Genomic DNA, 22452 nt, shown 5'->3' with positions numbered 1-22452 from the left:
AAAGTAGACACACCCATGTAAATAGCACTAAGATCAAGAAACAGAACATTACCTAGGAAGGAAACTAGAGGAAGAAACCAAGAAAGGGAGTTGTGTTAGTTTTTCTATAAAAATGAATACATTTTTCCTAATGTCAAAATACAGAAAATACTGACAAATATAAATAAAACATCTACCTAGAGGTAACCACTGTTAACTTTTGATATTTCTTCTTCCAGACATTTTCCAATTCATACAGATGTAGATATTTATGTACATAATATGCTATATACAAACCTATGGCATATTATATGGAAGCATAGCAAATATGCAAGTTTCCTCTTCATTAAATTTTACAATCTACTTATACATGGGGGAAGAGCATTACAGGCAGAAGAAAGAGTAATGCAAAGGCCCTGAGGTGTGAATGTCTTTGGCATGTTTTAGAATAGCCACCAGTGTGGCTGAAGTAGAATGAACAAGATGTAAATCAAACCATAAATGCATTTTCTCTAGGATTATATAGAATATTGAATATTGAATATAGGATTATATAGAATATTGAGCTATGAAAGTATTTCTATTTTATTCTGAGTAAGAAGGGAAGCCATTTAGGAGTTTGAAGAAGAAAAGTGGGACGACTTGACTGACACTTTAAATGTTTAATTTTGCTGCTAGTGAAGAACAGACTGTAGGGAGTCCAGGGTGGGAGATTAGGCTACTCCAACAATCCAAACAAAGGTGGTAGTGTTAAGTGGTCAGACTGAGAATATATTCTGAAGGAATTGCTAAGAAGATATGTCTTAGATTACATGCAGGGTGAAAAATAAAGGGATCAGAATGATACCAAGGTTTTTGGCCTGAGCTATTATAATAGAAGAACACAAATAGCAATTACTGAGATGAGGAAAAATGACACGGTAGTAGGTTTTGAAGGGAAAGAAAGGAATTTAGTTTTATACATGATAATCACCTTAAAATGCTTATCAGATACACAAGTGAAGATATGGAATGGTTGAAACTGGAATTATGGGAGAGTTTTGGGCAGGACATATAAATTTAAAAGATAACAATATGCAGAAAATATTTAAAGCCAGGAGTCTAGATGAAACCACAAAGGAAAAGAGGAGTGAGCATGGAGACACACTAATGTTTTGAGAACAGGAATATGAAAAGGATCTTATAAAGGACTCTGAGAAGACGCAACCAGTGAGAACCAGTGCCCTGGAAGCCATTTGAAGAGAGAGTGTTGTTTCTAGATGGAAAAGTAGTTTACTGTGTTAAATTTTGTTGGTAACTTAAGAAAATGGGAAATTTCTAAATTACCACTGGATTTGGCAATGGGGAGGTTATGAGATATTATGACAGAAGCAGTACCAAAGGAGTGGTAGGTTTGAATGTCTAATGTAGTGGGTTCAAGAGAAAATGGTAGCAGAGAAAGTGGTGGCCAGAAAGTAGAATGCTGAAATTGAGACTTGGCTAATGCAGTTATAGATAATAAATCTGAAGTATAACTATGGAAACTGGTGGCTGAGGCTGGGTGTAGGTCAAGATCATTGGAGTCAAGAATGTCAAGGGACTGAGAACATGTGTTTATTTTAACACATATTAATCCAACTGTATTAACCATTTAATGAAAAGCATACAGAGGTAGAAAAATATTAATACATATAATGGAAATAAAACTTGTGAAAAACATTTCTAGTGGGAATATTTAATAAGAATTTCAACCAATTCTATTAATTTTATAAGCATAAAGCATTTTTCAATAACCTTAATAAAAAAATTATGTTTTTAGTGGTTATCCTTAAAGGAAAATAAAAATTATCTACCTTACTAGAACATGTTCAATGCTCAAATATATCAATTTAGAGAGAAATATATGCAAAGGCAAAGTATTTTGGTCCTGACGTGGTAAATCATTTAGATCTTGCCTATGGTTACCATCATTTTTACTATATACCAATATACTAAAATACTTATATATCAATATAAGTAGTACTAGCTGAAAATAGAACATTTTATTAAATTGGTAATTTGGTTTGCAGGCAGGAATTAAGAGATAAGACTCTGGTAGAAGAACCCTGGTTATCAAGTTAAAGTATTGGCTCTACCACTTGATACCAGGGTGAACTGAGGTAGGCTCTAAACCTCAGCTTCATCATCTATAAGATGAAGATACAGGGTTGTTGAGATACAAGGAAGAAAATTCCTGTAAAGTGCCTAAAACACAGTAAATGTTCAATAACTATTACCTTATATAACTATAACCATGAAGTCTCTAAAATTCCTGGCTTAATTTTAATTTGTGCAAAACTTTTTGCTTAAAAAGAAGACTCTAATGTAGACTTTCAAACTTTTTAACTAAGAGCTATATTAATAAACTGTGATCCAGGACACATACATATCTGTTGACATTTTATATTCTGATATTTGCTATTCAATTCTCTTTACTCCCCAAACTATTTAATGAACAACTAAAGTATCAACAATCCAGCTTGAAAAACATTGATCTAATATAACAGGAAACTGTAGCTATATGAAAATTCAGTTTATATACAATTTTAAGGTATATATCCAATGTATCTAGTATTTTAAAGTATTAGTATATTTAAACCATGTTGGTTAAAATCTATGCAAGATCATAAACTTTTTAAAGCAAAGATCCTTTATAAATTATATATCTCTTTGACAAATTCCTACATAGTACTTATCATGAGAACTGGACAATGCTTGTTTTGAATTAAACCAGTTGCTGATTTTCATGAGTTTTAAAATATTCAGTAAAATAATGTTCTAAAATAATACTGTTGATGATCTTGTATTTATATGTAATTTTCCTATTAAAATGAGGTAAGGAGAGAAGAAAACACCAAATTTTTAAAATAACTAGAAAACATCTGTATCAAATATTTTAAGAGGTAGCTTCTCATTTATATTCCGATTGGCTGTAAATTTCTGAGATTAGTCTGAATTAATTTTAACAGACTACACTTCTTATATATACATTTTTTTATTTCAGAATATTGCAGGGGTACAAATGTTTAGGTTACATATATGGCCTTTGCACTACCCGAGTAGGACTATACTTCTTAGACATAGATTCTTATTGTGTACATATTCATATGATTAACATAATTTTCACATATTGAAAACTTTCAGTTTTTAGTACGTAGAAATGTTTTATTTTCCTGAATATATTCCACAAATCTGGAAATTCAAATGTTAAAAAATGTATCCATAATGATAATTATATTGAAATGACATTTATATATGAAAATCTTTATATTTTAAGTATTTGTTTTGGAAGGATGACTGTATGTATTTACTAAACTTGAATCTCGAGCTTACAAATGATCTAAATAAAGAAGGGGGAATATATTTTATTTGTTGAAAACATTAGTATTAATTAAGCATTGAGTACTTGAAGAGAACTATTTCATTAAAAATGTGAGTTAACACTATTTTCTTGCTGTGAATTGGTAAGTGGTGAAAGCCAAATGTACTTATGACATACTTTCATTTACTTTTTAATTGAAGTACAGTGAATTACTGGTTCCAACAAGGAAATCTTACACAGTTCCATAATATATAAATTTGCAAATCTCTCATCCATGCTGAATTCTACATGTGTCCTCCAATGTCCACTTGCATTTTCCAATGAGATCAATGTTATTACCATTAATCTTGTTTACAATTTTATTTGAAATTAAATATAACTATTTTTTGTAATTACTTTGAGTTGTGTTTTATGAAACAAAAAATACTGTAATTTTTACTAAGTTCATAATCATTTATTTTAAAAACACTTTATTCAATACAGTATTGATGATAAAACGTGGCTTTAAAAAGAAAAAGATCATATATATTGTAATATCTTTAGGCGTATAAATATACAGAGAGAATTAGGTCCACTTGTATTTGGTTCTATGGCTTCTTAACCACATTACAAAAAAAAGTCAATGTGTCAATGCTAAGACTGCTGCCTTAGCTACTGAACTATTTAGCGTATACAAGAATAAACCGAGAAAAAAGGAAATAACCAATTGCCATTTTCTGTGCTACCTTGCCTAGTTTTATTTAGGTAAGTTTTTATTTAAAGCTCTACTTTAACTTATGTTACAAACTGACATACATTTTTCAAATGCTAAATTAAAACAGTAAATATTTGATTAAAAAAAACCCCAAATGTTAAACTCATATACTAAATAAAAAACAGTAAGAAACAATAAGTAATTTAACTCCAAGACATACTGCATTAAGGCTGGGAATCTGTAACGTTTATGTATACATTTTTAAAATGGTTACCATCCTAGTAGCATATAACAAAGAGAATTATAACTAAATTTCTAATCCCTATGGTTTAAAAAAGAGATAGGATCTTGTATTACCTATTGTGTCAGCTTTGCTAAATCTTCGAGTTACAACATTATTCATGTTTCCATTTTCACAGAGCTTCAATTCTGTGAGATATACCTCTACTTTGCAGTGCTTTACAAACATACCCTGTTCAACCACCTAAAAAATGAAATAAAATAAAGCAGTGTCAGTTATCTCAATATATTTCACTCTCTCTAGCAGCAATATATTTCTCAGAGGCTTTACGAAAAACCTGCAGATCTCCAATGAAAAGCAGTAACTAACAATTAAAACCTGCCAATATAAAACAGAAGATATTGGATAGCAGAAAATTCAAAACCAAGAAACATTTTTAGAAATTTTAATATTTAAAAGAGGAATAATCGTGATTTAAAAACATTAAACTGACAGGTTGGAAAAACATTCTCTTGATCTATGAAGATACTTCAGTACACTATAAATAATGAACACATTCCATATTTATGATGAAAAAGTTTACCCAAAATGACTATATCTGTTTTTTCTTTTTCCCTCTCTATATATTACTAATATAAATACAGCACTCGTTAAAGCTAGACATACTTCTAGTTTTTAGTAGTGATCCCAAGTAGAAAACCTTTAAAAAGTTAAGTTTTACACAATTTCATCTAACAATGGCTACATTACCACGCTATATGTTAAAATAAATCTTTTAAAATGATAACTCCAAATGACTGCCACCAATCTATTCAGCTATGGCCTTGTAACCGATATGTTAGTTTCATCCCAAAATGACTTTGTTTGACATTTAAATCCATACTTAGTAATCCTATGAAACAAATGAAAAAAAAAAAAAGCTCTTAAACATGCAAGCAATAAAACATAAAAAGAGAAAATACGTATATATTAGGGTCACCTTTTAAGTAAGTATATTTCCTTTTGATCTTCTAAAGGTTAACTGTAGGATTTCAGTCATGAATACTGTTTCTGAAAATAGTAATAGGCCTGATATGTGATACATTAGACAAATATGGCAAAAGGGAGGCTCCAAATGACTGCTGGATGTACTCACAAGTTTTTATCAATTCAGTAAGAGACTTACAAGCTTGTCTTTCACTTGCATGGAAAATTATTTCAGCTTGAAAAATTCTAATGCAGTTTATCTAGTATTTGGCGTCTAATCCAACATGAATTTTTATGATACTCTGTCATATATATTTTCTTAATTATGCTTGCTACAAATTTCTAAAACAGCCTACACCTCTTCTTCTGCTAATAAACTTAATTTATTTTATAAAATGAATATATAAATTATAACTCTTAACTTCAAAGGTTTGTTTTAAACCTCTTATGCCGGTTTACTTTGAGGTTAAGAAATGTAGCAATATTTAATTTTATAACTTGTAGTTATATTTAAGCAGAAACATAAGGAATCGAATATTCTTATCAATCAGAAATTTCTGTTTTAGGACTCAATATCTGAGTAAAATCCTAAAACAATACTACATTAATGTAGCTATTAATCACTGGTAGGTCTGCTAAAACTGAGGTAACCTGTAGGCCTCATTTTCACAGGGGAAAAAAGGGAAATGGAATGACCAACAACAGAACAGGGAAAGGGATAAGTAGGATAAAATAACAAATTAAAAAAAAAAGAAAATCCCTCATTATGATTTATATTGAAGTAAATATTTTCTAAATAAAATAGTCTTAAAAATGACAATGGAAAGAAACTGTTGTTTTGTCAGAAAGTCACTGTAAGACCTATGAAAACAAAACATCAAGATTATTTCAAAATCCACACTATTGGGATTCAGAATTTTTCTCATTTTTTTCTTCTCTCCAACAACATCTTATATTGCTAAAATTATCATCACTACTCAGAATATTCCTATATTTGTAAGATATTTATTTTACTACCTTCAAAAGTAGTATATTAACAAGTTGTTCTTTTTTTAAAAAATTTTGAGTTTGTTCCCAAACTACTTTTATTTGAAGGGACTACACATTTATTACTAGAGCTTGAAAACAATAACACCATAACAGAAAAATAATTAACATATTTATAAGTCAGTGTTGTTATGTTCGTATGTAGACTGTTTATATAGTCTTCTCTGTATTTGTTCACATAAAGTCTATATTCATTAAAAATGTTTACATTGAAAATAAACATTGGAAATGATGGTTATGAAAGAAAGAAAGAAACAAAGAAAGAAGCTTATGAAAAACAAGGTACAAAGTATATTTACTTATAACCATTAAAATATATATTTGAAATAAGATTAGAATGGGAATATTCAGAAATGATAGTTATGTTTCAGAATTATTGATGACAGTTATAATGTTTATTCTAAGTGAATTATAATGCTGTTACATTACCATAAATAAAGAGTGAGCACACAATGAAATCTAGTTTCTTGTCCAAAATTTAAGAATTATGGATATGTAAATATTAAGACTTATGGATATATAAAAATATTCTCATGAATTCATGGCCACAGTGAAGGCAAAGTCTCTTTACTAAGTGTGTGAGGGAAATACAAGTTTATGCAGAATTAAATATAATTTCTATTTGTTTATTTTTTGCTGTGATTATAGGCATTTTTTACAAAGCCATAAATATATTTGATAAACCTAATATAGTCTACTCTTTACATCTGTGTTTGGAAGTTTCACAGAAAATTTACTTCATTCCAAGTGCCTCCCCGCACTGCAATGGAAAGAGAAAGAAAAGAAATTTCTAAAGAAATTTGGTACTAAACAATTTAGTAACACTGGGCCTAAAAGGCAGACTTAATATTTTGGAGGAGCTAGCTACATTCGTTTTAGAAGCACTTACTGAGCACCTACATTTAGTGCAGAAAAATTTGACCTACTTCCTGGAGTCAGGGTGAAAATAGCTAATGTTAAAGACAGGTAAATAACTATAACCACAGTTCTTTATGTATAAGAAATAAATCCTACATGTGACATTTCATCCACAAATATGTCAGGATATATTTCTTCAGAAACAAGGACAAAAACATAACCACAATACCATTATCACACCTAAAAAACTAAAACTAATCCATTAATATCAAATATCCAGTCAATATTCACATTTTTCCTGTCTCATTTATATTATTTTGAATCAAGATCCAAATAAAGCCCATATATTGCAACAGTCTGGTATTTCTCTTAAGTGTCTTTTAACCTAAAAATCTCCCATTTATCTTTCATAGTCTTGCAATTTTTAATTAAGACTACTTCATAGATGGTGACTGACATATGTTCACTCTAAGTAAGATATAAATAATATTCAGTTGGTCGTCTTTTGTGATATTGGCAAACATTAAAACCAACGCTTAGATCAGTGATGGGCAAACTATGACCCACAGGCCAAATTCTACCTACCATCCATCTATTTCTGTATATAGTGCTTTTTTGTAAACACAGCCAGGTCCATTCATTTATATCTATGGCTGCTTTCATGACCATTTACTAATTATCTATGGCTACTTTTAAGTCTAAAACAGTAGAATCAAGTAATTTCAAAAGAGACCAAATGGCTCATAAAGCTGAAAATATTTAGCATTTGACCCTTTATAGAAAAAGTCTGGTGACCAAAAAGTTTGGTGACTGTGGATCTAGGCTCTGCCCCCAGCCTAGATCCACAATCCTTCTTTAATTTTGCTCATTAATGCTTTGTAATTTTCAGTGTAGAAAAGCACATTCTTGTTAGATTTATTCGTAAGCATTCTGATCTACTGTAAACATTATTTTAAGATTCAACTTTATTTGTTGCTGATAAATAACTGGTTTCTCTATATTGACCTTATACCAGACTACTTTGCTACGCTTATTAATTCTAATTATCAGGACATATTTTTGGAATTTTAAACCTATAGAATCATGTCTTACAAGAACACTGACAGTTTTATTCTACAACCCTTACTCTGGTAGTTCTTTACATTTTATTATCACACTGGCTAAGATCTCTAATATAGTTATCCTTATCTTGTCCCTGTGATCTAGGAAGGAGAGCTTTTAATATTTTACCAATGAGTACAATGTTTGCAGTAGGTTTCTATTCCTAGTTTTCTATTTTTAAGAGTTTTTTAAAAAAGATCATACATGGATGTTGAGCTTTATCAAATGTTCTTTCTACATCTATTGGTATGATTTTTCTTCTTCTTCTTTTTTTTTTTTTTTTGAGACAGAGTGTCACTTTGTTGCCCTGGCTAGAGTGAGTGCCTTGGCATCAGCCTCGCTCACAGCAACCTCAAACTCCTGGGCTTAAGCGATCCTACTGCCTCAGCCTCCCGAGTAGCTGGGACTACAGGCATGTGCCACCATGCCCGGCTAATTTTTATATTTTTAGTTGGCCAGATAATTTCTTTCTATTTTTAGTAGAGACGGGGTCTCGCTCTTGCTCAGGCTGGTCTCGAACTCCTGACCTCAAGCGATCCACCCGCCTCGGCCTCCCAGAGTGCTAGGATTACAGGCGTGAGCCACCGCGCCCGGTCTGATTTTTCTTCTTCATTCTGCTAATACCAAAATTATGATGAGTGATTTTTTAATTTAAATAAAAATCATACTCTTTGAAAAAACTCAACTTGGTCATTTTTGTCCTTTTTACATATTGCTGGATTTGTCTTGCTAATATTGTATTTAGGAATTAAGCATAAGACTAGGCTATAATTTCTCTTTCTTATACTGTTCTCCAGGTTTTGTGTCATGTTTATGCTAGACTTATAAAGTAAGTTGGGAAATATTCCTTCTTCTATTATCTGAAGAGTTAGTATAGCAGTGGTATATTTCTTCTTTAAATATTTGGTAGAATATACTGGTGAAGCTTTCTGGGCCTGGAGCTTTCTTTGCAGGGAAGTTTTCAATTAATGATTCAATTTCTTTAATCATATAGGTCAATTCAGATTTCTTATTGCATCAATTTTTTAAGTTTTTTTTTTTTTGAGACAGGGTCTCACTCTACTGCCTGGGGGAGAGTGCAGTGGCATCATCATAGCTCACTGCAAACTCAAACTCCTGGGCTCAAGCGATCCTCCTGCCTCAGCCTCCCAAGTAGCTGGCTGGGACTACAGGCACATGCCAGCACACCTAGCTAATTTTGTATTTTCTGTAGAGACAGGGTCTTGCTATGTTGCTCAGGCTACTCTCAAACTCCTGGCCTCATGTGATCCTCCTGGTTCAACCTTCCAAATTGCTAGGATTACAGCTGTGAGCCACTGCACTCAGCCTTACTACATCAATTATTAAAAGTTGTATTTTGCTAGCAATTTTCCACTTTATCTAAATTTTCAATTTATTACATAAAGTTGTTCAAAAAATAGTCTTTTAAACAATTCTTTAGGCTCTGCTATGATGTCCCCTTTTTCATTCCTAATACAGGTTATTTATGCCTACTCTCTTTTTCTTCTTGGTCAATCTTGCCAGGACTCAAATCTTTATTTTACTGATCTAATTCCAGTGTTCTTTATAGTATAGTAAACGAACTTTGTTCATTTAGTGTAGGTTTACTTTCTCTTTTATAAATGTTTACTTTATAGTATTTCATCTTGAGTAAGTTTAATTTCTTTTTCTTGATTTTTTGAAACAACAGATTTTCAGACTTTCTTCTTTTCCAATATTTGCATTTAAGCTATGAAATTCCTTCTAATAATGACTTAAGCCATTCTTTTAAGTTATAGTTCCATTATCATTCAATTTAAAATATGTCTAATTTTCATTTTTATTTCTCTTTGACTCAGGATTACTTAGAAGTATGTTGTTCCATTTCAATGTAGTGGAAGGATAATCAAGTATCTTTTTGTTACTGATTCCAAGCTTAATCCCACGAGAGACAGAAAATACGCTGAATAATTTCTATGACTAGAAGTTTATTGAGATTTTGATGTCCCAGCATGTGCTCAATTTTGCTAAAAATTTCTACTTAGAAGGTATTTGTATTTTCTAATGACTAAGTGCAATGCACATGTCAATTAGGTCATAGTGGTTAATCATGTTCAAATCTTTTGATTATAAGCTCATTCATGTGGTTGTTGGCAGGCCTCCATTCTTCATTGTGTGAGTTTCTCCATAGGCTACCTGCAGTGCATTTATATGGCTTCACCCAGAGTGAGAGATCTGAGAGGGAGGGAGAACCCTAATATACAAGTACCAGTATCTTTTATGAACTAATCTCAGAAGTGACATTCCATCATTTCTGCCATATCCTACTGGTCACACAGACCAATTCTGGTACACTGTGGGAGAAAATTACACAAGAGTGTGAATACTAGGAGGTTGTGTTCACTGGGGAGCATCTTTGAGGCTGTTACCCCAGTCTACCCTTTGGCCCTTGATGATTCACAGCTCTTTCCCCCAACATACAAATTAAACTCATCTCCTTCAAAGGTCCTCACTAGTCTCAACCCATTTAGCATCTACTCGGAGTTCAGAAATTGTCATCTATATCTGATTCAGGTGCAGATGAACTTGGGTACAGTTCCATAAGCATCTCGATTGTACAGTAGTTCCCCCTTATCTGAGGGAAATACATTCCAAGACCCGCAGTGGATGCCTGAAACCTTGGATAACACCAAACCCTAAACACACTATGTTTTTCCTACACACGTATACATAAATATGATAAATTTTAATTTATAAATTAGGCACAGTAAGAGACTAATAACAATAACTAATAACAAAATAAAATAATTTTCAGAGGACTGAAGAACATTAAAAAATAGAACAATTATAACAATATACTATACTAAATGTTACCTGAATGTGGTCTCTCCTCTCTCAAAGTATCTTACTGTACTGTACTCATGTACTCACCCTTCTTCTTGTAATGATATGACATGATAAAAATGTTCACGTGATGAGATAAACTGAAGTGAATGATGTAGGCATTGTGATGCACCATTAGGCTACTACTGACCTTTGAGACAAGCACTATGACAGTTGATCTAATGACCTAGATGGCTACTAAGTGACTAAAGGTTGGGTAGGGTATAGTGTGCATACACTAGACAAAGGGATGATTCACGTCCCGGGGGCGGGGGAACAGAGTGGGATGGCACAAGATTTCATTATGCTACTCAGAATGATACACAATTGAAAACTTATAAATTGTTTATTTCTAGAATTTCTCATTTAGTATTTTCAGACTGTAGTTGACTGCAGGTAACTGAAACCATGGAAAGCAAAACTGAAGATCAGGGGGATGGGACTACTGTAGTTCCTCTTGATCTATAGTCCTGTGAACTAAGAGACAAGTTTTCTGCCCCACATACATCCAAAATAAAATGGTGAAGCATGCAGAACATAACTTTTTAGATATTTCTGTTTTAAAAGGGGAGAAAATAGAAGGTAACAAAGGAGTCAATGGGACATAGCAATTATGAAATCTACCTGGGCAAATACTAGAAGTTCCTTGACTAGGACGCAGCTCTACCTTTGCCTGAAGATGACTTTTCGTAACATTTGGTTCTGCTCTCTGAGTCATCCTTTTTTCATGGGTTAGCACATGTTTACAGGTGAGTAAATTTTCAGCCTGATTCTTGCTTATAGACGTCTGGGAGGTCAAAGGTTTCTTTCATTTTATATTGTCTCTGTAGTCAAAGATGACAGGGGTTTTGTGATGTAATTCTCTCAAAAACAATGTAGATCTCCACTGAATCTTACTGGAATTCATTCCATTAGACAAAAGTCATACCCTCAAATGTCTTCTAGAATAAGTCCTCTCTACCTTGGCTTTATACTGAGAAAGCTGAGGGACTACCCTTAAGCTTCTTAGAAGCCTTACTGTCTTTAGAAGTCACACATTGAGAAGACACCCTTAATATTATTGAGAGAACAATCTTTAAGCACACCCTTATATTCTTTAAAGTGCCTTTTGTCTGAAAAGTACTCTGAGACACCAACTTTGATTTTTCTGAGATAATTTTACAGTTACATCCTTGGCTTCAACTTTAGGTCATGCCTTTCTGAAAATGTCCTGAGTTTGATCTTTGCTCAGAAACATTTCTTAGTTTTAGCACCGTTTGCCATCTGGAAGGGCTTCAAATCTGCAAAACTAGCTAATCTTGGCTCTGTTTTATTTAACAGTCCTTTCTTTAGTTTTCTCTTATCTCATATCTGACTAAAAGCAGCACAAGAAGAAACTAGGCAGTACTTTCAACACTTTGACAGATCCCAATTTCATTAGATTAATTTTTTTTCTTACCTTTCAGTTAACTGCAGGCAGCATGTTGCTAAATTTTCTGCCACTACATAACAAAGACCACTTTCCAATAACATTTTCCTCACTTTCCTTCATGTCCTCACTGGAAGCCTCCTCAAAGTGTACTATTCTACTAACAGTTTGTTCAAGGCCCTGTAGACTTTCATTAATACTCTTAAAAGTTCTTACAGCTTCTACACACTGCCCAGCTCCAAAGCCACTACCACATTTCAAGTTATTGTTATGTCAGCATCCTACTTCCAGGTACCAAGATCAATATTAGTTATCCACAGCTGCCTGATAAATTACCCTACAACTTAGTAGATTAACACAGAAACATTATTTCACATCATTTCTGAGGGTAAAGAATCTGGGAGCAGCTGAGCTGCATTGATCTGGCTTAGAGTCTCTCATTGCTGTTAAGGCATGGGCTAGGGCTTCAATCATCTGAAAACTAAACTAGAACTAAAGGATTCACTTCCAAGGTCACTCACATGGTTGTTGGCAGGCCTCCGTTCCTCTCTATTGGCCAGAGATCTCAGTTCCTCACCATGTGGGCCTCTCCATAGGCTGCCTGAGTGTCCTCGCCATGTGCAGCTGAATTCCCCCGAGTGAGAAATGAGAAAGAGAGAGAGCTAGAGTGCGTGTGCACCCAAGATGTAAGCCTCTGTGTGTTTTATAACCTAATCTTGAAAGAGATGTACCATGAGTTCTGCTATATGCTACTGGCCACATAGACCAACCTTGGTATAACATGGAAGGAGACGACTGAAGAATGTGGCTATGAGGAGTTGGGGATCACTGAAGGACATCTTGGAGGCTAGTATCCTAATTTATATGCTAATATTTTCGTGTAGTTTAATTTTATACATATTTTCAGCTCCATAAGAAATTATATTATTGTTTTAAATAGTCTATATTAAAATTTACTCGCAATATTCACATTTTGTCTGTCTACATTTTTCCCCTGTGTCCTCAAGCTTTCATCTGGAATAATTTCTCTTCCATTCTGAAGACTATTTTGTATTTCCTTGTGCAGGTCTGCTGGTAACAAATTCTATAGTTTTTATTTGTCTGAAAATGTCTTTTTTCACCTTTATTTCTGAAGGATTCTTTCCTTGGTCAAAGAATTCTATATTGGCAGTTGTTTTCTTTTGGCATGATGAAGATAGCACATTGTTTTCTGGTTTCCATCATTTCTCTTGAGAAATCATTTCTTTGTCTTATCTTTACTTTGAAGATAATATATCCTGTTCTCTGGCTACTATTAGAAATATCTTTTTGCCTTTGCTTTTCAATATTTTCATTCAGTATGGTTTTGTTTATATTTTTCAGCTTGGGATACACAGCATTTCTTGAATCTTGTTATCGTTCTCAGCTCCGGAAAACTATCAGCTACCACTGCCTCAAGTATTAGTTCTATCCTATTCTTTCGTTCCTCTCCTATGATTCCAATAATATGTATATATTTTAAACTTATTCACTGCATTCAATATATGCCTTTGTTTTTTTAGTATTTTCCATTCTTTTGTCTAAGCTTTAGACTATATTTTTCTATTGACAAATCATTTAGTTTATAAATTCTCATTTCAATTCTGTTTAGTCTAGTATTATTCCCAAACACTAAGTCCATGAATTTTTCTTATCATAAGTTTTAGAATTATATTTGATTCTTATTTAATAGCTTTGCTCTACTTTTCAATTTTGTATTTTTTTTTTAGTATAATAAGCACAGTATTTTAAGTCTGATAACTCCATTATCTGGATTTCTTATGAGTCTGTTTCTGTTGTCTGTTGTTTCTCTTGGATTTTGGTGCCCTTATATTTCCTGCCTGTTTTCTTTTTGTTAGTTTTTTAAGTTGAACACTCACACTATAAATGAAACATTTTAGAGATGTCTTGAGGCCCAAGAAGATGTTTAACTTTCTTTCTGCATTATAACTAGGGGCATCACCAATCTTAGATTCCTTAATGCAATCAGATATTGGTAAAATTCAAAGTTATGCTTCAGACCGTGTAAGGCTGATCAATTTACTTCTTTGAATTCCACCTGCATCAGTCTTGTAGGGTATAGTATAAATGCAAATGCAAATTCCCAGACCTACTCATTTAATTTTGGAAGAAGGTGCATCTTTAATAAGGACTCCAGGCAATTTTATGCATATTAAAGTATGAAAACTATTTTACAAGCTGAATAAATTCTATACACCTTATTAAAAATAAGTGTGTAGTCTCTTAATAGACTTCTCCAACTTTTTTCTTTCTATTTGTGTGACGTTTTAATGATTCTTTTTCTTTTTCACTTTGTTTTTCAGACACAGGTTTCAAAAATCTCAACAGAGTCTTTCAAAGAGTAACAATGGCAATGAAATTACTGATTTGTTTGCATACAGATTAATGTATAATGTCATATGTTATACATTTGTAGTATATAATGTGCTATATTTATAAGAAAAAAGTGTATCAGATAAGATTAAAGTAATACAGTTTAATACATTTTAAGATATTCTGGACACAAATTTTCTTTTATCTGAGCAATGAAATCCTTCTAGACAGTTTTACAACTAAACAGTTGGCTATCCTTCAATTGGCCAACATGCTTCTCCAGCAACTACAGATAAAACAACTAGATCATTTAATATATATCATAAGGCTACTATTCCTACAAGACATGAATTCTAATTTTAAAATGGCTGAGTGAAATTAAGGAACAAAACTAAACTAAACTAAATTAAATAAAAGGTACATTCAAGAGCTATTTAGAATATAAGATCCAAGGTCAGCTTCTAATATACCTAAACCATAGATACACAACTACAAATTGTTAATATGGCAACTCTATAGTATCAGTTCCAAATAACTCCAAATATGGTTTGGTCTACTAGAGGTTTTTACCCTTGTGTTACCTAAGGCAACTTTTTAATTGTTTCTGTGTCGGAAAAAAACCTCAAACCAGATAAATAATTATGCCAAAAAATTTTGGTCCCTCCCCATCCTCTATCCCCCATCCCACCCCTGAATAAATAATCAAATATTTGTGTAAGGTTGAGAATTTGGTATCCTACTATAGTAACATCCTTACTTACCACTTTTCAGTCCCCCAAAATAACGAAAATTGCTTATTTTTTAATGTCTCTAGACTATAATTTTAAAACTTTAAAATAAGGAATATAAAAAAATCTATACTTTCAAGTTTAAAAAATTTTTATGCTGCAAAAAATATTTCATCAACTTTTAGTTTCTTTGTAATTTTCTACCTGTTTTATCAAAAAAGCTGTGCAATACAGAAAACAGCGTCAGGCTGCCTAAGTATGTATCCTGATGTGACTTTTAGAAGACCTTGATCTTCTCTAACTTTTTGTCTTCATTTCCTCACCTGTAAAATGGGGATAAATATACTTACTTTAGAGAGTTTTCTCTCTACAGAGAGGATTAAACTAGCTAATAATATGTAATATCCTTAGAACAGTGACTAGCATAAGTAAACACTCTTTGTGTGTTAGCTGTTATTATTACTATTATAATACAGTATAAAGTGACATTTTGCTGGCCTTTTTCTCCAAGATACATGACAAGTCTTCACAATCTACTGAATTAACAATGAAATGTGAACTATTCAAGAAAAATATATTTATATTATTAGAATGTACCTTTCGTGCTATTGGTTCCTGACCTTCCATCAATGTGTACCAGCTGACAAGTTTATTCCAGCCCTCAGTTGGCAATAGTATATAATCCAATTCATCAATAAGATGTTCCTTAAGTGACTGGGCATCACCATCTGCAAAAGGAAAAATAAACTCAATACATACCAAGAAACAATAATATATACCAATAAACACTTTGGTTTTATACATTACAAATTAAACTCATGAAGACTAGTTCAAGTATTTAAAATGATGAGTTTTGAAAAAAGCTCTGAAGAGGATCAAATCCCCCACATATCTCAAAATAACCTGTTGCTTTAAAAACTTAATTGGTACCATTAGTCAAAAAGCAGTGCTTAAAAACATAATTTTTCTTTATTAGGCTCTAAAAAAATACTAAAGGGTAATTATTACCCAACAGACCTGACAGAAGAGTGTTTCACAAATATTTTGATTATCACAGATCCCTCACATGGTAACAGCAGTGGTCATTCTAGTGTTAGCTGATACAGAAAATTCAGAAGAAAATCAATAACCTTTTACAACAACTCCAAGACACATAGGCTGGGAAACCATGATGGAAATCATAAAAGGAAATCTTGTGAACCATCTCATTATTCCAGAAGGCCCACAATCTGGATTCCTCCCAAGATCTAAAATGAAGGTAACTGTTCAAATGTGGTTCTAATTCTATGATCCGCTTTCAAATTTCTGGTTAAACTAAAAAATTTAGTGCAGGGAAGGCCAAAGATCTAGAAGAAATTTCTGGATTCATACCTAAACCTAATCTGAGACTTATTTGTTATCTGGCTATTTGGATTTCCAAAGTGCAGAAACAGAAACAGCTCACTGAGTTATATTCAACTTATGGGAGATTTTTCTTGTTCTGAGTTAGTTTTAACAGGGGAAACAAAATTATTTTTGGCAGCATTTCAATAATGAGAACATACTATTCCTATTAAGATTTAACAATGTAAATAAAGAAGCAGGAAAGCGCTTGAAGAATGTCACTTATTCTGTGTTTTGTAACTATCGCATTTTGCATTTTATAGAATTTTATATGAAGATAGTACCTGGTTTCTGTTACTATAGACGAATTTGCATTTCTAGAATCTTATATAAAAATAGTATGTCCTGTTTTCTGTTCGTTTTCATTCATGTCACATAATTATTATGAGCTCCATCTAGGGTTTTACGTATCAACAGTTCCTTTTAATTGCAGAGCAGGATTTCATTAGATGGATATATTACAATTTGTTTATCCATGTGGGTGTTGATGGGCACATGGGTTGTTCACCATTTTTTCTATTACAAATAACAGTGTATGAACATTCATGTACAACTTTTCACATGGATAAGTGCTTTCATTTCTCTTGAGTAAATACCTAGGTGTGGAATGAGTGGGTCCTATAGTAAATGTATGTTAAACTTTTTAAGAAACTGCAAGACCATTTTCTGAAGTGTACTATATTACATTTGCAGAAACTGTATGAGAGTTTGGTATAGATCAGTCTTTTAAATTTTAATCATTGTAATACATGTATAGGGATACCTCTTTGTGGTTTTATAATCTTCATTTCTCTAATACTAACAATGTTGAGCATCTTTGTATATGCTTTATGAAAACTGTCTTTTTTGGTGAAGCAACTGTTCAAATCTTTTGCCTATTTTTTCCATTGGGTTTTATGTTTCCCTCAAAATGAGTTTTACGAACTCTGTGTATACTGCATACAATTCTTTTATTAATTATGTGATTTGTAAATATTTTCTCCCACACTGTGGATTGTCTTTTCATTTTCTTAACAGTGTCATTTGAAGAAGCTTTTAATACTAATGAAATACAATTTATCAAAAAAACAAAAACAAACAAATAAATAAAAATCATCAGGCTGCAGTTGCCAGGGGAAAAAAAAAACCCAAAAACAAAAAAAGAAATACAATTTATCAATTTTTTGCTTTTATTAATTGTGCTTTTTGTATCATATCCAAGAAATCTTTGCCTAATACACTATCACAAAGATTTTTTCCTATTTTAGTTTTTATAATTTAGGTCTATAATCCATCCATTGTATAGGGTGCCACATGTGGATTAAAGTTCAGTTTTTTTGCAAATATATACCCAAATGCTGAGGCAGTATTTGTTTAACTATTTTTTTGTTACTGAATTCCTATTGTATCTTTGTATAAAATCAAATTAACATATATATAGATCTATTTCTGCACCCTCTAATCTGATCAATTGATCTATTTGTCTTTATGCCAATATTAGACTATACTGATTATTATAGATTTAAAATAAGTTTTGAAATCAGATAGTTCTATAATTTTTTTTTTTAAAACATTCAAAGTTGTTTTGGCTTTCTACATCATTTGCATTTCCACATGAATTTTTTTTTTTTTTTTTGAGACAGAGTGTCACTCTGTTGCCTGGGCTAGAGTGCCGTGGCGTCAGCCTAGCTCACAGCAACCTCAAACTCCTGGGCTCAAGCGATTCTCCTGCCTCAGCCTCCCGAGTAGCTGGGACTACAGGCATGTGCCACCATGCCCGGCTATCCACATGAATTTTTGAATCAGCTTGTCAATTTCTATTAAAAAAACCTACCAGACCACTGAATATCCATCCACATGAAAAAGAATGAAATTAGACTGCTACCACATGTCATATACAAAAATCAATTTAAAATTGATCAAAGACATAAATATAACAACCAAAACTGTAAAACTCTTAGAAGGAAAAACAGGTGTAAATCTCTGTGACCTTGGTTTCACAGCAGTGCTTTCTGACACCAAAAGCATAAGAAAAAAAATAGGTACACTGGATTTCATCAAAATTAAAAACTTTTGTGCCTCAAAGGATAGCATCAAGAGAGTAAAAAGATAACCCACAGAGTGGGAGACAATTTTCACAAATCATGTATCTGATAAGTGTACAGTATCCAGAATACATAGAGAACTCTTAAAACATAACAATAAAAGGGCAAATAACCCAACTAAAAAAATGGGTCCAGGATCTGAATAGACATTTCTCCAAAAAAGATATATAAGCACACAAAAAGATATTTACCATTAAACACCAGAGAAATGAGAGTCACAATCACAATGAGATACCACTCCACATCAAGTTGGCAATAAAAAGGACAGATAATAACAAGTGATGGCATGCATGTGTAAAAATTGAAAGCCTCATAACATTGCTAACGGCAATGTAAAATGATGCAACTACTTTGGAAAACAATCTCACAGATCCTCAAATAGTTAAACAATGGAGTTACTATATGACCCAACAACCACAGCCAGGTGTATACCCATGAGAAATGAAAATATACATCTACACAAAAACTTGTACGTGAATGTTCACAGCAGCAATATTGATAACAGCCAAAATGTGAAAATAACTCCATCGACTGAGTAGATAAATGTACTATATCCATTCAATAGAAAATCATTCATCCATAAAAAGAAATGAAATACTGATTCATGCTACAACATGGATGAAATCTGAACACACTGTTCTGTCTTAAGTGGAAGAAGCCAAATATAAAAGAACACATATTGTGTGATTCCATTTATATGAAATGTCCAGAATAAGCAAACCCATAGAGACAGAAAGTAGATTAGTGTTGTCTAGGGCTGGAGGTGGTGGGAGGGAAAGAAAATAAGGTATGATTGCAAATGAAAATAAAGTTTCTTTCTTGAGTGATGAAAATGTAGAATTAGATGATGGTTGCACAACTTTGTGAATATACTAAAAACCACTGAGTTGTACAATGTAAGAGGATGAATTTATGGCATAAGAATTCAATCTCAACATTTAGAAAGACTAGTAGGAATGTGAATTGAAATTGTGTTGAATCTACAGATTAATTAGGGAGAAAAGGGCAATTTAACAATATTGAGTCTTCTGATCCACCAATATGATTTCTCTCTTTATCGAGGTTTTAATTTCTCTCAGTGATGTTTGTAGTTTTCATTGTACTGATCTTGTACTGATTTTGTCAGATTTATCCTTATGTAGTATCCTTATTTTTGATGCTACTATACAATGTATTTTTAAAATTTCAGGTTGAAGGCCAGGCGCGGTGGCTCACGCCTGTAATCCTAGCACTCTGGGAGGCCGAGGCGGGTGGATCGCTCAAGGTCAGGAGTTCGAGACCAGCCTGAGCGAGACCCCGTCTCTACTAAAAATAGAAAGACATTATATGGACAACTAAAAATCTATATAGAAAAAATTAGCCGGGCATGGTGGCGCATGCCTGTAGTCCCAGCTACTCGGGAGGCTGAGGCAGTAGGATCGCTTAAGCCGAGGAGTCTGAGGTTGCTGTGAGCTAAGCTGATGCCACGGCACTCACTCTAGCCTGGGCAACAGAGTGAGACTCTGTCTCAACAAAAAAAAAAAAAAAAAAAAATTTCAGGTTGATAGCTCATTTTTAGTGTATAAAATACAATAGATTTTTTTTTTACTTTTTTTTTTTTTTTTGAGACAGAGTCTCACTCTGTTGCCCAGGCTAGAGTGAGTGCTGTGGCGTCAGCCTAGCTCACAGTAACCTCAGACTCCTGAGCTCAAGCGATCCTCCTGTCTCAGCCTCCCGAGTAGCTGGGACTACAGGCATGCGCCACCATGCCCGGCTAATTTTTTCTATATATATTTTTAGCTGTCCATATAATTTCTTTCTATTTTTAGTAGAGGTGGGTTCTCGCTCTTGCTCAGGCTGGTCTCAAACTCCTGAGCTCAAATGATCCGCCCACCTCGGCCTCCCAGAGTGCTAGGATTACAGGCGTGAGCCACCGCGCCCGGCCTACAATAGATTTTTGATTGATGATCTTGTATCCTGTAAACTAAACTCAGTTTGCTTCTGGTAGCTTTTTGGGTTTTTTTGGACTCCACTGAATTTTCTACATATACATAGACAGTTGTCTATGAATAAAGACAGTTTTATTATTTCTTACTGTACTATCTGTACGCTTTTTGCTCTTCTTGCCTTATTGCACTAGCTAGAACCTAAAGTACAATGTTGATCTAAGAGCTGAAAGTGACATTCTTATTTTTTTCCTAATGTTCACAGCATCCAGTCTTTTACCATTGAGTATGTCACCTGTAGGTTTCTCATAGATGCCCATTACTGCTTTAGGAAGTTTTCTTCTATTTTACTCTTTTGTCTTACTTGATATAGTATCCTTTTTATATATATTTCTATATTATATATAAGATAATCAGAATTTTGGTTTGCTAAAATTCTGTTACTTTTTACATTTATTTTCATGAGGGATATTGGTGTAGAGTTTTCTTCTCTTGAAATGTCTCTGTCAGATTATGGTATCAAATTAATAATGGTTTCATAGTATGAGTTGGGAAGTAGTTCCTCTCAATTTTCTGAAGAGTTTTTATAAAATTGGTATTATTTCTCCCTTAAATGTTTGATAGGACTTAGCAGTGGTACCATCTGAGTATGGAGTTTTCCTTGTAGAAAGTTTTAAACTACAAATCCATTTTTTAAAACCGATATAGGGTTATTCAGGTAATCTATTCTTTTGGAATGAGCTTTGATTGCGTCTATCAAGAAATTTATCTTTTTGATATATTAATGATTTTCTGAATTTATTGGCATCAAGTTCTAATTTCTTCACTGTCCTTTCAGTATTTGTAGATTCTGTATTGATGTTACCTTCTTGTGTTCCTGATTTTGGTAACTGTATTTTTCTTGTGATGAGTCAACCTAGACATTTACCACTTTTATTGGTTGTCAAAAGCACACAGCCTTTGGTTTCATTGATTTTATCAATCTTTCTGTTTTCTTTTTAACTTCTGATATTTATTATTTTGTTTCTTCTGCTTAAAGTAACTTTAAAGTAACTTTTGCTAAAGTAGCTTTAATTTGTTCTTAGTTTTATACTTAAAATGGCAACCAAGGTCACTGATTTGAGATCTTCCTTTTGTGTTTAGTACTATAAATCCCTATCACATAGTATTTGGCTGCCTTCCACAAACTTTGAAGTTTCTGTCTTCATTTTCACTTAGTTTCTAATTTCCTTTGTGAATTCTTCATTGACCCATAGGTTATGCAGAAATGTGTTAGTTTCCACATATTTGAAAATTTTCCAGCTATCTTTGTGCTATTAACTACTAATTTATTCCATTGTGGTAAGAGAACATATTTTCTATGATTTGAATCCTTTTAACTTTATTGAGACAGGTTTTATGGGCCAGAATATGGTCTGCCTTGGTAAATGTTCTATGCATATACTTGAAGTGAATTTTTATTCTGCTGTTTTTCAGTGGAATGT

General features: G+C 32.8%; 1 protein-coding gene across 4 annotated transcripts in view; it reads right to left on the bottom strand.

Annotated features, from left to right (window-relative positions):
- USP15 (ubiquitin specific peptidase 15) overlaps positions 1–22452 on the bottom strand; it is a 129593-nt gene that overhangs the window by 78428 nt on the left and 28713 nt on the right. For 2 of the 4 annotated variants that reach the window (XM_069491645.1, XM_069491646.1), the window contains exons 3-4: positions 16174–16304; positions 4371–4497 (exon numbers count right to left, since the gene is read on the bottom strand). In XM_069491645.1, the coding sequence (XP_069347746.1) occupies positions 4371–4497; positions 16174–16304 (258 nt within the window). Of the gene's footprint in view, positions 1–4370; positions 4498–12972; positions 13121–14377; positions 14390–16173; positions 16305–22452 lie in introns of those variants that run through there. The other 2 variants (XM_069491647.1, XM_069491648.1) reach the window with 2 other exon arrangements.

Source organism: Eulemur rufifrons, chromosome 16 (genome assembly GCF_041146395.1).
Source record: "Eulemur rufifrons isolate Redbay chromosome 16, OSU_ERuf_1, whole genome shotgun sequence".
In the NCBI taxonomy this organism is placed as follows: domain Eukaryota; kingdom Metazoa; phylum Chordata; class Mammalia; order Primates; family Lemuridae; genus Eulemur; species Eulemur rufifrons.
Note: the sequence above shows the minus strand (reverse complement) of the source record. Positions and strands in the feature narration are given on the sequence as shown.